This window comes from Oncorhynchus mykiss, chromosome 15 (assembly GCF_013265735.2).
Source record: "Oncorhynchus mykiss isolate Arlee chromosome 15, USDA_OmykA_1.1, whole genome shotgun sequence".
Classification (NCBI taxonomy): domain Eukaryota; kingdom Metazoa; phylum Chordata; class Actinopteri; order Salmoniformes; family Salmonidae; genus Oncorhynchus; species Oncorhynchus mykiss.
Genome location: NC_048579.1, coordinates 20,906,669 through 20,921,806, shown reverse-complemented (window position 1 = coordinate 20,921,806; position 15,138 = coordinate 20,906,669). Strand labels below are relative to the sequence as shown.

Here is a 15,138-nt window from a genome sequence, read left to right as displayed (position 1 = left end):
GCCTGGTCATTTGAAGTATATTTGCCAAAGCAACTTAATTGTCCTAATGGTCCACCTGGATGTGCACCGAAGTGGCATGTGTTGCCGTCATAAAGTAGGTCTACCCTATTAGATTGGTTTAGGGAAATTATATCTAATGAGCTAATCTGTACTTTCTGCAGAAAAAGTCCCACCTGTCTCTTAAAACATGCTCTCTGCGAAATGCAGCGTGTGCCAAATCAAGCAAGATCTGCCGTCTCTCATTCAACTTCCCATTATCTGTCTTTTATAGTATTGATGGTCCCATGTTTTATGAGCTGAAACAAAATATCCCAGAAAATGTCCATACACACAAAAAGCTTATTTCTCTCAAATTCTGTGCACAAATGTGTTTACATTCTTGTTAGGGAGCATTACTCCTTTGCCAAGATAATCTATCCACCTGACAGGTGAGGCATATCAAGTAGCTGATTAAACAGCATGATCAATACATAGATGCACCTTGTGCTGGGGACAATAAATGGCCACTTCCGTCACACAACACAATGCCACACATCTCAAGTTTTGAGGGAGTGTGCAATTGGCATGCTGACTACAGGAATGTCAACCAGAGATGTTGCCAGAGAATTTAATGTTCATTTCTCTACCATAAACTGCATCCAACGTCGTTTTAGAGAATTTGGCAGTACATCCAACCGGATTCACAACCTCAGACCACGTGTAATCATGCCAGCCCAGGACCTCCACATCCGGCTTCTTCACTTGCGGGATCGTCTGAAGGGGGACGGGTGCTGAGGAGTATTTATGACTGTAAAAATGCCCTTTTGTGGGGGAAAAAAACGTATTCTGATTGGCTGGGCGTTGCTTCCAAATGGGTGGGCCTACGCCCTCCAAGGCTCACATATGGCAACATCCCTGCCCAGTCATGTGAAAACCATTCATTAGGGCCTATTGAATTTATTTCAAATGATCAATATTCTTATATGAACTGTAACTCAAGTAATATCTTTGAAATTGTTGCATGTTGCGTTTATAATTTTTGTTCAGTATATATATAGCATGTCAAAGATACGTTGCATTCACAATGCAATCGAAAAATAATTAAATTACTCTCAATTTCACACATTTTAAACATATTTTCCCCATTCTACGCTTGACAAGCAGTTCCCTTCATCCAACACTTGGCACTGTGCATACAAATGGTCATGGCTGTGTGTAAATTTACACACACTCAAGCCAACGTTCATATTGAAAAATCTCACACTGCTTGGAAATTATCCAACGCATGGTTTATGCAGATTTGTGCCTACATATTGATAAATGAGGCCCCAGGTTCCTGATGGAGACAGAACTCTCATTACCATATAACCAGTCACACCTTACACGCAGCAGAGTACAACCATGGCAAAAAGTCAGCTATGCTATATGTTCATCATGAATTTACAAATACGTCAACTCTCTTGGCTACGATAACATGTAGCCTATTACAAGAGACTAGTGAAATTCATTTACCAAGCAATGAAACTGGTTGACATAGCATGTAAATGGGTAAGTAGGCCGGTTGTTGTTGTTCAATTTATTTTATTTGTTTTCTGTATACCAAAAGAAAACTGAATGGGAGATCCAACACAAAATGAAAGTACAAGTGAGGAAAAATATAAGCTTCGTCAATATTCTAAACATCTTTTAAAACACACTGCCACCATTATTGTTCAATATTCATACCAATACCATCTTTCTTGTGAAAAGAGGCATCATTAAAACCGTTATGGTTCAATAATAATCAAAACCGTGATGAGTAATGATAACAATAGCAGAAGTAGTACAGTTATAACAATTGTGATAATCAAGTGACAATGAAAAATGATTAGAATAAAAAGCAGGTCTCCATAAAACCTATCTACCTTGGACAATGCAACATTGTGTAATCCCATACTTGAAGCCCTGCAACCCAGTCCTTGTTTTAGACAAATGCTACAGCTCCACACCATTAAAAAATGATTAGTAATTATGGAGGACATTTTAAAACGTTTAGTCTTTGAGCCCAATATAGTGCCTCCCTCATGTTGTGAAGGCTGAAATGCATTAATCTGTAGCTCATGGTAAAAATGTTGGACTGGCTCAAGTGTCAAGCCATGGGAGTTACTTTACAGTTTGCATGAAGAACATCTCTCCTGCTCTCTGCCAACCTCAAGATTGCTTTTTGGTTTTTTTAAATGACAGAAAGCAAAAGGAAGGGTAACTTTGGAATATCAGTTTTGTGTAATATATTTCTTTTTAAAAAATCATTTAGTTTAGCATTTTGTTAAAACTATTAATAGTAACATTGTTAATAACAATAATATACAACATAAAACCGAAGGAAAACATATTTAGTAGTTTGTGTCCTTCAAAACAGCACCTTCTTTGTTAGCTCCGTCTTGACTTTTTGCATGTCCCTATTGCTTACAAAAAGGTGACTAGAGTACCAAACTGACTCCCTTCTCTTTGTTTCTGGACGAGTTGCATTATTTCTACCCAGTACAAAGATGACAAGTATTAGCTTACAACCACATATGTTTCAAGACAAAAATATATATAAATTAAACCCCAAAAATTCAAACCCTGTTCTTTTCTTGGTCAAGTCTTTTTCATTTGACCTCCACAGGAAGTTGATGTATATTGATGGTTATAAGCAATAGCACTTGTTCCAATCTTATGCAATGATCCGTTGTGGATATTTTCATTGACCAAATAATAAAAATGGGAGGAAACATACAATTTTCTTGCTCCACATACTCATTCAATAGATCTTGCACACCAGTGATGCATTAATAGATTGGAAATAATTTAACAAGTTACTGGACTAAGACTCTCCTTGCACGGCGTTACGGTCTGATCCGTCTTTTGTTTGGAGTTTAATAAGCCAAAACATACCTTGTTTGACAGACTGCAACAAAACAATGTTTCAATTTAATTATTGTGACTCACCATAAGACATCCAACATGCACATATTTCATTAAGTAGAAATACGCTCTGCATAAGAATGCTTAAGAATAAAAACGTTTCATACAATGTGAAACGCATCAAAGTGCTGTATAATGAGTCTGCCCTCTTCAGCCTCTTCTCCCCCCCATCTATAGAGGATTGTCATGAAAACAGAGTGAGTTGGTCTCTAGTCCCATAGGGCTCTAGTCAAAAGTAGTGCACTATACATTTCAGCCGCAGGCAATGTGCTAACAGGAGGGGATAATAATCTGTTCAGTTTAACGTGCCAATTCTAGTCACAATCAGTTAAAAGTACCTTTAAAATCCAAGTGAAGTGAAAAACACCATCTCTAACTGAACACACTCCACCTGTATCCGAAAGTTGGGGATACAGATACAATCAAGACTGCTTCCGTTCAAAGCCACTAAAACAGAGCTACTTTTCATTTGTTCTGGTCAAATCTATCCATGTACAGTCAATCCCAGTAGTCCCAGTCTTATAGGATGCAGTTGGACTAACAAAATGACTTGGGAAGGAGTATACTGTGGGAAATGTAATATCAGACCCAGTCTCAAACACAAGTGCCTGGTCCACTATTAAAACTTCAATTTCTAGGAGCACTTATGAGGATAAGAATCTTGCAGTCAGTCATATAATGGCCTAATCGTTTTGCATAAGCAGTCTTTAGGGGATAATACACAAGTATTGTAAGAGTAATTTTAAAGGACAAGGATGAGACGACAAGGATTATAACTGCAGACCAGGAAAATATCAAAGGGGACTGGTACATGTTCATCAGTCATTTGATAACTTTTGATTAAGCGTGAAGCAGTGTAACAATAGTCGGTGTATCCAAATGAGTCCAGTTTGGAAACAAGAACTCGGCAGAAAGACGTCCAAGGAGAGGGAGAAAGGGCAACCGGGCCTTTCCAAACATCGAAAACCAAAGGATATTAGCTTGGAAGACCAGTGCCCAATTTTTGTTTCTTAAAATGTAAGGAGCCCAATGGGTCCCGAGTCTCTACCAGCACCGACGGGTGCCTTAGCTGGTGCTGCTGGCTGGGGGTGGGGAAGCTGGAGGGTCCTCTACAACAGACCCTAAGGCGGAGACAGAACTGGACCCGGTATCAGATCCGTTGTTGATGGTCGCCGGCTGGCCAAAGTTAGTGGTTCTCAGAGTGGCTAGATGTCGAGGGGAGAAGACATGGGATCTTGCTGCTGCTCTGGACTCAAAGCCTGCATTGCAGGCCTCGCACCTGCCTCTCAGCATCTCTCGACCTGCTGGCTGGCCCCTGGCTGGGGGAGAAGATGGCTCGAGGACCGTCAGCTGAACCGGTTTGGGAAGGATAGGACGGTGGGCTCGCAGAGCATTGTACTGCAGATAGCTGCCTGAGCTCATGTCAACCTTCTTGGAGGGATCTGACGACACTGGAGACTAGAAGAGGGAGAGAGAGGGACAGAGAGACAAAGACGTTACTCCAACAAAAAAGGTTAGTGGTGAGTGACCTCAATGTACATATACACACTTCTAGACAAGGAGTAAAGTTTTAGGGACGGTTGCACAGACACAGATGAAGCCTAGTCCTAGACCAAAAATCCTGCACAGTGGAGATCTCTATTGAAATATATTTTTAATCCTAAACTAGACTTAATCTTTTTCTGGGAAACCAGCCTTCAAAGTAAAAATAATATGAACAACTTCCCACACCAATGCATAGCAAACTGTACAGTCAAATGTCTCACCAGTTTCTCCTGCTGCAGCCTCCAGCGTTTCTCCTTGGCGCGGGTATTCTGGAACCAGATCTGCACCACCTTGAGTGGCAGCCCCAGCTCCGTCCCTACTGCCTCACACTCCAGCGCGTTAGGGTGGGCGCACGTCTCATAGCAAGACTGCAGGATGGACAGCTGCAGACAGGACAGGTGTGTGCGCGGCCTGCGGGTGGTGGAGTGGTGCAGGAAGCTTCCCTCCGATGGAGCGGTCTTGGCGATGGTGACAATGCTGACAGTGGTCTGAGGGCTTGCGCTTGCTGTTGTGGTGGTGATTGCTACGGTAGAGGCAGCAGCAGAAATATTGAGCGCAGTGGTGGCAGCAGTGGCCCCGACAACTGTGGGAGCACGGGGGGTTGACAGACCCAACTGTTCCCTAGAAAGTGTGTTGATCTTAAAGGGGCCCTTGGCCGACCAGTAGTTGAGCCCATTTTGTTTTTGAGATGTCGCAGCAAGGGACTTGCTAATTGGAGTAGAGGGCATTTTTGGTACCATGCGGTTAGTGGATCCAGGCCCAGCTAGTGGCCTCTCTTGGTTATGATCATCCACTTCTTCATCAGAGTCATTTTCCCCAACATCCTCTTCAGGTGTATGTTTGGGAAGGGGGCAAGGCGGGGTAGGACGGGTCTCCTTGGGTACGACAGGGGGAGATGGAGCGATGCTTTTGGGGGCGATTTTGACCATTGTGACATTGTTTGTCACCTCCATTTTGGTCTTTGGCACTGCAGACACACTGCTGCTCACGGAGGAAATGGAAGAGGCCACCTCCTTGGGCCTGTTAGGAACATGGTTTTTGATTTTGACAATTTCCTCTTTCACCTCAGTCTTTGGGAGGGCCAGTACTGGATTGGCTACAGTTGAGACGCTACAGTTGGTGTTTGATTTGGGGGTGCTGGAGAAGATGGGTTGTGACAGTGGCCAGGTGAACTTGATGAGCGGTTTGCCCACTGCTGCCAGAGTGCCATCACTGACGAAGCGAACCTCACCCTTGCGCTCCCTAGCCCGCATGTTCTGGAACCAGATCTGTACAACTTTCTTTGGGAGATGGACCCACTCTGATATCTGCTCAAACTCATGTTTCCCAGGATTTGGATCTTTGAAATAGCAGCCATAAAGCACATCGAGCTGCTCAGCCTGGATGATGGTCCTGGAACGTCTCATGTCCCTGTACCGTCGTGCTTTGGGCCTGCCTTTCTGGTCCCTCTCCTTCTCTTTTTCCCTCTCCCGCTCCTTTTCTCTCTCAATTATGGAGGTGTTCAACCTCTCTGCTGCCCTCATGTAAACAGTGCTGGCCTTAGCCATGTTATTGCCACGGGCAAAGCCACTGCTGTTGGACGTTGCTTGCTCAGGTTTGAACTTGACCACACCAAGTCTCCCTTCCTCAGGTAACCCAAAAGCTGTGGGCCTTAGACCTAGCCCGTCAAGCAGACGGCCCTTTTGTGCTGAAGTCTTGTCACCCATGAGAGAGGTGGAGGAAGCAGATGTTGAGCTGTGGCTTTTCCTGATGCTGAGATCTAAAGCAGCCTCACAGTCTCCACCATTAGACATGTAGTGGGAGGTGTGGGTTAGGAGGGAGAGTGGCGATGTAATGAGAGGGTCAGAGAACCGGGTGATGTTAGGAGGGTTTGGAAAGGCAGGTACTTTGCCTCCATCTCCTTCTGCAACTCCAAGCCCAACCACTGAGGGAGGGAGAGAGAGAACATAGGGGCTAAGGAACTGAGTAGAGAATGGAGCCAGGGACAGAGATAGAGGGAGGGAGTGTAGAATGCCACTTGGAAGCCCTCGATGGTCAATGGCGATAGAAAGTTGGGAAGGAGGATCAGCTTGGGCCTCTAGCTCCAAATCCACATCGGGGTCTAATCTCTCCTTCTTGACCTCCACCTCCAACTCCCTCTTTCTCTTTCTTCTCTTTGCTCTCTGAGATGCAGCCTCCTCGTCATCATCGTCATCCTCGGCGTCTGAGAGAAACACAGTGGTGGAGCGCAGCACCTTTCCTCCTCCTGAGCCCTTGTCTCCTGCCAGTTCTACCAGAGCCTCCTCTTTAGCAGGGCTGCCTGGCCCCTCCCTCATAGAACCACTCAGGCTGTCCTCCTCACTCACGATGACAGAGGTGTAGAATTCTTCATTGTCTGAATCAGAGGCCAGACACGAGTCCCCTTGGCTCTCCCTCCCCAACTCTTTCCTCCTTCCTCCACTATTGGACAGATCCATTGCGTGACTGCCAGAGGCCTCACCGCTGTCCCTTCCCTCAAGCATATCTATTGTAAGAGCACCTTCCTCCTCTTTGTTATCAAGACGCTTGTATCTTTTACCATAGGCTGCAATGCTGCGCATGTGCCCTGCGCCCCCAGCTTTCTGCTTTTCTTTGGCGCGTCGGGCGTCAGTGAGCCACTTATGTACTTCCGCCTCGTTGAGCCCCACCTCCCTGCCCAACGACTCACAGTCATCACGGGGAGGACTGGCTGCGTCAGCCCCACTACGCGACTCCAGAAACGCACGCAGAACCTGTATCTGGAACTCTGACAGTATCGGGGGCCCTGGGGAGAAGTGCCGAGCCCTCAAATTAGCATGGGGATGAGTTGGATCAGAGGAATTTAAGGCGCGTTTAAAGGGGCTCAATTTTGGTGACAAGACAGAGGCACAAGGGCTTGTGCCAACTTGAGATTTTTGAAGGGTACAATCAGGGCTAAGCATAAGATTTAAAGTGGTAGGACTTAGGCTTGAGTTGCTGGTAACAGACGGTGAGCGGTCAATACACTTGTCAATGTCCTCCCCTTTTCCATCTGCAGAGTTCCCTTCATATGTTGTGCCATCTTTCATTTCATTATCTTCATCTATCCTACATGACTCAACCCTGTTATTTTTGCTTACTAAGGCGCTGATGAGCTCTTGTGCATATCCTTTACTATCCTCCTCACAAATCTCACTTTCTCCATCACATTCCAGGGGCCAATTTTTCCCTTTTTCAGCCTTAAGTGACCTTTTCTCCTCAATTGTTGTCTCGTTCGTCTCTTCCTTCAATTTGCTCTTGTTTGTTTGGTTGTCTTCTGAACAGGTTTGTGTAGTTGCTTGGAGGTCGACAGCTGGCCACTGGTTCTGTAAGCTACTGAGTCTTTGGGCCAGGATAGCTTGCTGGGCAGCATTGAGACCTAGAAGGGGAACAGACTGTGTCAAAAGCTCTGGGTTTAGACTCTGGCTTTGCGTTTGGAGCCCATTCACAATAAAGGGCATGAGCATCTGATGCTGGGGTATGAGCTGAGGTGTGGCTGTGGCAGGGGACGCCCCAGCCGCAAACAGAGAGGGGAGGAGGGAGTGCGAGAGAGAGCTTGGGCTGGATGTGAGGAGGGTGAGAAAGGCAGAGACTGCCTGAGCAGAGGCTACAGGGGAGGAAAGCAGCGAGGGAGCCGGGTGAGTTTGAATAGGTTCTCCGTCTTTGGTAGTCATTGCTGCTGCTGTCAGGCTTGCCGGGATGACACAATTGCTGCTGGTGGTGCAAACCAACTGTGCAGTGCTGCCCCCAGAGGTAACAAGTAAGTTAGTAGCCATGTTGTTACTTCCCGAATTTCCAGTTGCACTGTTGGCAGAGATTCCTGCATTTCTGCTGCGGGTCTGGTGCAAAACAGATTTCAAATGACTCTCCAGGGTAATGGCATGGTTGTAAGAGACTCGACACACAGCGCACTGGTAGGGCTTGTTTGATAAATATGGCCGAGACAGAAAAGAGACTGAGGGAGCAGGGGTGTCATTTTCACCACCCTGTTTTAGGGATCCTGTTCTCATCCGTTGCACATGGGATGCAGAGTTGTAGTGAACACACAATGTGGTCCTGGTAGGAAAAGCCTCTAAGCACGCATTACATTTGAATGGACGGCTGTCATCGCCATCAGCCATTACACCATTTTTTCCTGTGGACTTTTCATTGTCGACAGGTGTTTCTGTGGACTGATCGCTCTCCTGATCCGACTCCAAGACAACTCCACCTCCCTCCGTGTCTTTCACTCCGACTTCCTTATCCATCTCTTTATCTTTGTCGCCAGGCCCAATGAGAGTGTGCCTACTGTTGTAATTCTGCTGGGGTCCTTCAGAGTTCTCATTATTTTGACATGGGTCTGAGAGGGAGTCTGAAGCTTCTAAAAGCTTCAGTTGTAATGATGCAGCATCTGATGTGAAGCAGAAAGACAAGATATTTCAGCAGGTGTTTTGGGTCCATGGAACCTTGACAGATCCTGATTAACTGACAACACAAATACAGTCATAGCATATTGATACTTTTAGGTCTAAACCTTCAATGAACAGGCATTTAAAATTAACACAAGCTAATTGTTTAGGCTACTCAATATCTCAATATGCTTGTATCCATTCAAATAATGCATAACTCAAATTCATAAAGACAGTGCAAAACCGTAGGTACTGCTGTTAATCAGAGGACAAACTCACCTGTATCATGCTTAACATCGGTGTCCACTCCACTCGCCCCCTGTTTGGGAGCAGCCTGGTAAAGAGAGAAAACTAACATTTTACCTTAAGACTCAATTTTGCTGACACAGGAACCCACTGCTTAGTGCTGCAGTCCAACAAGAGAGCATCTTGGTATAAATTGGTGACTCGTTCTAGGATTCTATGACCTGCCAACCCTTTAGAGTACCAGACGCACGCGGCAAATTGGAGATTCAACTCGCGCGCAGAACACGCCGAATTGGGGTTCTCTTTCCCCCAGCACACTCGTGCGCGCACCCACCGTCTGTGAGTCTGATCGCAATTATAGAACTATGCCAAATCAATTCTACAAAAGGTTGGAATAGTTGCTTGACAGCATTCCATTTACACAGATGGTAAAAATCACTAACAAGGTCTAATTAGAAAGAACACAAAGGGCCTTTATTCTTGGAGTTTTTTAAATTTGATTAAACAAATAAGTTAGTCTCAGGTTGCGTAATCCTCGTAATGTTGTGGAAAATACAACTAATGGGACGCAGAATTAAAATGTATATCACACTCGCACAAATGCAACAAGTTACTCGTATTTTAATTTAATTTATTTCACTAGCAAATGCGAGTGAAGTGCTGGCACTTTCGAGCCCACTGAATGTCCATCTTATGTTTGCTTGAAACAATTAGTGTTTACCTTTCCACAACACATGGAGTCGAAAAGAGATTTGTCCATGTGTTTACATACAGCTGACAGTCGGCAAACTCAGCATCACAACAAACAGGAGGGGCAGACACGGGGTAGCTACGTCGAATAATGAGGTATTAATCTCTATTGACTCAAACTCTGTACATGTCTGTGTGTTGCCACTCGAGAAACGGTATGTTAAATTTACTCAGTGATACATTTTTTGTTCAAATGGAGAGAACCCCCCCCCCCCCCCCCCCCCAAAAAAAAACAGGCCCTATTCATTTCTGCGTACTTTAAACTCAGATCTCGTACATGGACAGAGAATTGCGTAGTAGGTACGCAAAATGCATGCATGTTAGAAGGTCTGTATAATAATGCACTAAATAAAGATTTGGCACATTGCACAAGCTGTTTCGTATCATGAAATACAGTACCAGTCAAAAGTTTGGCAACACCTACTCATTCAAGGGTTTTTCTTTCTTTTCACTACTTTTGACATTGTAGAATAATAATGAAGACATCAAAACTATGAAATAACACATGGAATCATGTAGTAACCAAAAATAAGTTATATTTTATATTTGAGATTCTTCAAAGTAGCCACCCTTTGCCTTGACAGCTTTGCACACTCTTCGCATTCTCTCAACCAGCTTCATGAGGTAGTCACCTGGAATGCATTTCAATTAACAGGTGTGCCTTGTTAAAAGTTCATTTGTGGAATTTCTTTCCTTCTTAATGTGTTTGAGCCAGTCAGTTGTATTGTGACAAGGTAGGGGTGGTATACAGAAGAGAGCCCTATTTGGTAAAAGACCAAGTTCATATTATGTCAAGAACAGCTCAAATAAGCAAAGAGAAACAGTCCATCATTACTTTAAGACATGGTCAGTCAAACCGGAAAATGTCAAAACTTTTGAAGTTTCTTCAAGTGCAGTCGCAAAAACCATCAAGCGCTTTGATGAAACTGGCTCTCATGAGGACCGCCACAGGAAAGGAGGACCCAGAGTTACCTCTGCTGCAGAGGATAAGTTCATTGGAGTTACCAGCCTCAGAAATGGCAGCCCAAATAAATGCTTCACAGTTCAAGTAACAGACAACATCAACTGTTCAGAGGAGACTGCTTGAGCCAGACCTTGGTCAAATTGTTGCAAAGAAACCACTACTAAAGGACACCAATAAGAAGAAGAGACTTGCTTGGGCCAAGAAACCCAAGCAATGGAAATCTGTCCTTCGGTCTGATAAGTCCAAAATTGAGATTTTTGGTTCCAACCACCGTGTCTTTGTGAGCGGATGATCTCTGCACGTGTAGTTCCCACTGTGAAGCATGGAGGTGGTGGTGTGATGGTGCTTTGCTGGTGACACGGTCAGTGATTTATTTAGAATTCAAGGCACACTTAACCAGCATGGCAAACCATCCCATCTGGTTTGCACTTAGTGGGACTATCATTTGTTTTTCAACAGGACAATGACCCAACACACCTCCAGGCTGTGTAAGGACTATTTTATCAAGAAGGTGAGTGATGGAGTTCTGCATCCGATGACCTGGCCTCCACAATCACCAAACCTCAACCCAATTGAGATGTTTGGGATGAGTTGGACCGCAGAGTGAAGGAAACTCATCCAACAAGTGCTCAGCATATGTGTGAACTCCTTAAAGACTGATGGAAAAGCATTCCAGGTGAAGCTGGTTGAGAGAATACCAGGAGTGTGCAAAGCTGTCATCTAGGCAAAGGGTGGCTACTTTGAAAAACTAAAATATATTTTGATTTGTTTAACACGATTCCATATTGTGTTACATCATAGTTTTGATGTCTTCACTATTATTCTACAGTGTAGAAAATGGTAAAAATAAAGAAAAACTGTTTATGAGTAAGTGTGTCCAAAATTTTTGACTAGTACTGTATATTGAGGCAAAATTATAGACAGTAGTAAAATAGAACTCAATTGAATGAACATTAAATGTTTTTAAATATTCTTGAATTATATAGGCCTACGTAGTTTATACTGTAGGCAATTTATATTTTAAAGCAGTCATCTTGGTTTCCTTTGAAGCATATTTTTATTTGCTTGTTTGTAACAGTTAAAGACTTGCAACTGTAGTTGTCAACTTCGTTGTGAAGTTAACAGTCAGACAGAAACATTTGATGATGTTTAGTGGAGATCTGTCTATAAAGTGGCGCGGTACACAAAAAAAAAAACGGCTTACGACGCAATTAGCTGTTCTATGAGTGGTCTAAGGCAGTCCGTAACTAACAAGCGTTTTCAAATGCAGCTTTAGTAACAATGGTTTTTGGAAACAGCTCGGAGATTTAACCATGTTCTTACAAAGATTCTAAGTTAGTTAAACTTATTCTTAAGAGGCTTTTGGGAAACGTTCTAAAATCCTACAATAACATATACAAATAATGCATGTACAATAATTGAAAATGTATTATATTTGATGTCATCCAAGAATCATTCATTAAACACAGACACAAAAGTCAAGTTCTGTTGACTCGTGCGATGGGAAAAAAGAAGAAGAAATACTAGTCCAGAATGAACTTGCATTGCACTACTTACAATGTCCAGCAACTTGTCTACACAGTTAGGAAGCACACTATGCCCATCATTCAGGTGCAGAGCAAGGGAGCCCCTGTCTGGTAACCCTTGTTGACACAGGGGGCACAACCACACCGCCACTCCGTTGCGGTCACCGCACACTGTCTCACCAGACTCCTCCTGCAAGATCAAAATCTATTTTAGTGGAATTCAAAATATTTATTTTAAATCATGACCATGTCCAGGGGTGTTTCTCTGTAGAACCAAAATAAAAGCTATACAGTGCAAATGTTCAGTAAGTATGTTGGAAATAAAAATAAACCTAAACAGAAAGTAATCCAAGTTCAGCCTCAATATAGATAATTAACTATTAGATAACAGAAATAGATAGCCTAATTGTTTAGGCTACATTAGACCTACCTAAAATAGTATCAATTAAACTTGGTCCAAATCAATTAAATCAACTTCAAATTAAATTCCTCTGAGGACTACCAATTAACAAATTAACAGTGCAATAAAAAAAATACTTTACATTTGACATGTAATTGCAATGTCATGTGACACGAAGAAACATTTAAACCACTTCAATTAAAATGTAAGTGAATGGCCTGATTATTGACCTTGACCAGCATAAACTGTTAGCGACTAGCATGATATTTAGGGTCATGCAAAACATGTCGTTTTATAACTAATAAGCGAATAATGGCCATTTGAACATCATACACACACTAACGTTAACAAAATAGCCTAATGGCCAACATACCTCACCATGAGAACTCAATGCAGTATTGTCCTTTTCCAATGCTACTCGGCAGAAATTTAATTTTGTGGTTAGGTTTAACGACTTACATCGTCGCTATTATTAAGATCCAAATTTGAATACTACTAAATTAATCGAGGCGCGATAAAAACAAAAACAAATCCCAAATACCAACACTTGTATTTGCCCACTTCCGTCCTCACCAATTATCTAGCCGTGCCCAGAAAAAATCGTTTAACCAGCAAGGTTGCATGATTATTATAGTTGAGAAAGTGCAGTGAGTAATAAAACATAGTTTAAGGCTATATATAACAACGCCGTGGATAAAAATGCCCAAATGGCTCTTGATTCTTTAGCTAATTAACGTCCAACCTAATTAGCTACGCCGAAGTGTTGAATCAATTAGCTAGCAAGCTAGCTAGCGTTAGTTAGCCAAGCAATCGACGTCGCAATAGTTGTTTCTAGCTTGTGTTATGAAATGCAAGAAACACACCAACTCTGTCCTGCAATTATCAGACGGTTAAAAACAGACTCGAAACTACGTATCGCATTGTCTATTCATTAACGTTGCGAAATTAAACAAAAGGACCAAAATAACAGTCGTGGCACTTAGCCTACTAGCTAACAAGAACTTAACCCGTCGCTGTCAAGCTTCCTCAACTAGTCTGAAAAAAAAAACTAAGCCCAGGTGTACATGGCTACACATTCGGAAGTATACCGATCTACTACAAATAGATACACTGTAGGCTTTAGATATTCCGTCCAAAACATCGGCCTCGAGTGCTTCACTTATCCCTCGGATTGTGGGCTGCCAATCGGGGATCCAGTATTACACCACCCGCTGCCTGCTCAACAGCGCAAATTGAGGCCTACATGGACTAAGCTATTTAATTAATGAATATGGGTTCCATTTACAGATGTGTAAAAAACGGCGCGCCCCCTACTCCCCCACCATTCCACAAAATCTGATAACACATTTTAATGATCTACTTCATTATACAAAATATTTAGTATTTATGAACATCTTTACAATCATTTGATGGCTTCGTGCAATAATTGACAAAAGAATCTAATGCTAAGCTACTTGAAACAGACTACTTGCACACTGCGCACGGCAAAAGGGGTGGTGGGGTGAAAAGAAACGGAGACGGAGGTTGAAAAGTTTGGAATTTAATGTTCGAATCCGGTGAATAGAACCATTTGATATACAACATTAATCTTTCGATTGAAACTATCATTTGCACAGCAATCTTTCAAACGCACAATCGCAATTAAGCAAACGGCAATATCGTTTAATTAACTTCAGAGCAATTAGCTAATGCATTTACCTGCATGGTCGTCGCTCCAGCGCACGCTTCCTCTCGCTCTTTAAAACTGAAAAGTTTTCTCTTGCTCGCCCTCCCTCGCCTGTTCTCTCCCTCCCTCATTCGCCCTCTCTCTTTCCCCTCTTCCCTCTAGTAAACACACGACAGCTCCCCCCAAGGCTGATATCTGACATTCAGTAGGGAAGAATACATTTGGCGTCACTATAAAACCTTTATGTAACAATATTAGTTTATTCAGATAGCCTAATATTTGTCTCGTCGAACCAGTGCTGCAGTTTAATGTAATGAAGCATGATGAGAGGGACTCTCCAGAGCCATGTCCCTTGATCTGAAAAAGCATTTGTAGAATTCAATCAACCGGATTGAATCAGATTGCATACCCAAAATCCTGATCCTCTATGGAGTCATCAGATTAAAATAAACAAGCAGGGCGAATAGCCTACATATTGAAATGTTAAACAATCACAACATGCATAGAACATGTATCTAGACAAAACGCTACGTAAAATTGTACATCTACTTATAATCATGGTGAGACAATATATGTCTTTGATTAGAGCTATTTGGTCTCTATTTCGTTTCTCAATCCATCAGTAGGCTATAGAATGAGATTGGCATTTCCCAATTAGGCCTAATAGGACCCCTGTCCAATTAGGACACTTGTTACAGTATGTTCACCAAGCC

At 43.0% G+C, this 15,138-nt stretch overlaps 1 protein-coding gene across 4 annotated transcripts; it reads right to left on the bottom strand.

The window, feature by feature from the left end:
* Positions 1-1,543: 1,543 nt before the first annotated feature.
* Positions 1,544-14,937, bottom strand: zfhx2 (zinc finger homeobox 2). 4 transcript variants are annotated; one of them, XM_036944042.1, is made up of 6 exons: positions 14,458-14,937; positions 12,391-12,549; positions 9,153-9,207; positions 8,846-8,875; positions 4,692-8,743; positions 1,544-4,383 (listed from the first exon to the last, which is right to left on the bottom strand). In XM_036944042.1, exons 1-6 carry the CDS (start codon positions 14,554-14,556, stop codon positions 3,991-3,993), a joined length of 4,788 nt encoding a protein of 1,595 aa, XP_036799937.1. In that variant the 5' UTR covers positions 14,557-14,937; the 3' UTR covers positions 1,544-3,990. The 4 variants fall into 4 exon arrangements, with proteins under 4 accessions (XP_036799937.1, XP_021418356.2, XP_021418357.2 ...); XM_021562681.2 differs by having other exon boundaries at positions 4,692-8,875; positions 14,458-14,932; XM_021562682.2 differs by lacking the exon at positions 14,458-14,937 and adding an exon at positions 13,138-14,117 and having other exon boundaries at positions 4,692-8,875.
* Positions 14,938-15,138: the final 201 nt, after the last annotated feature.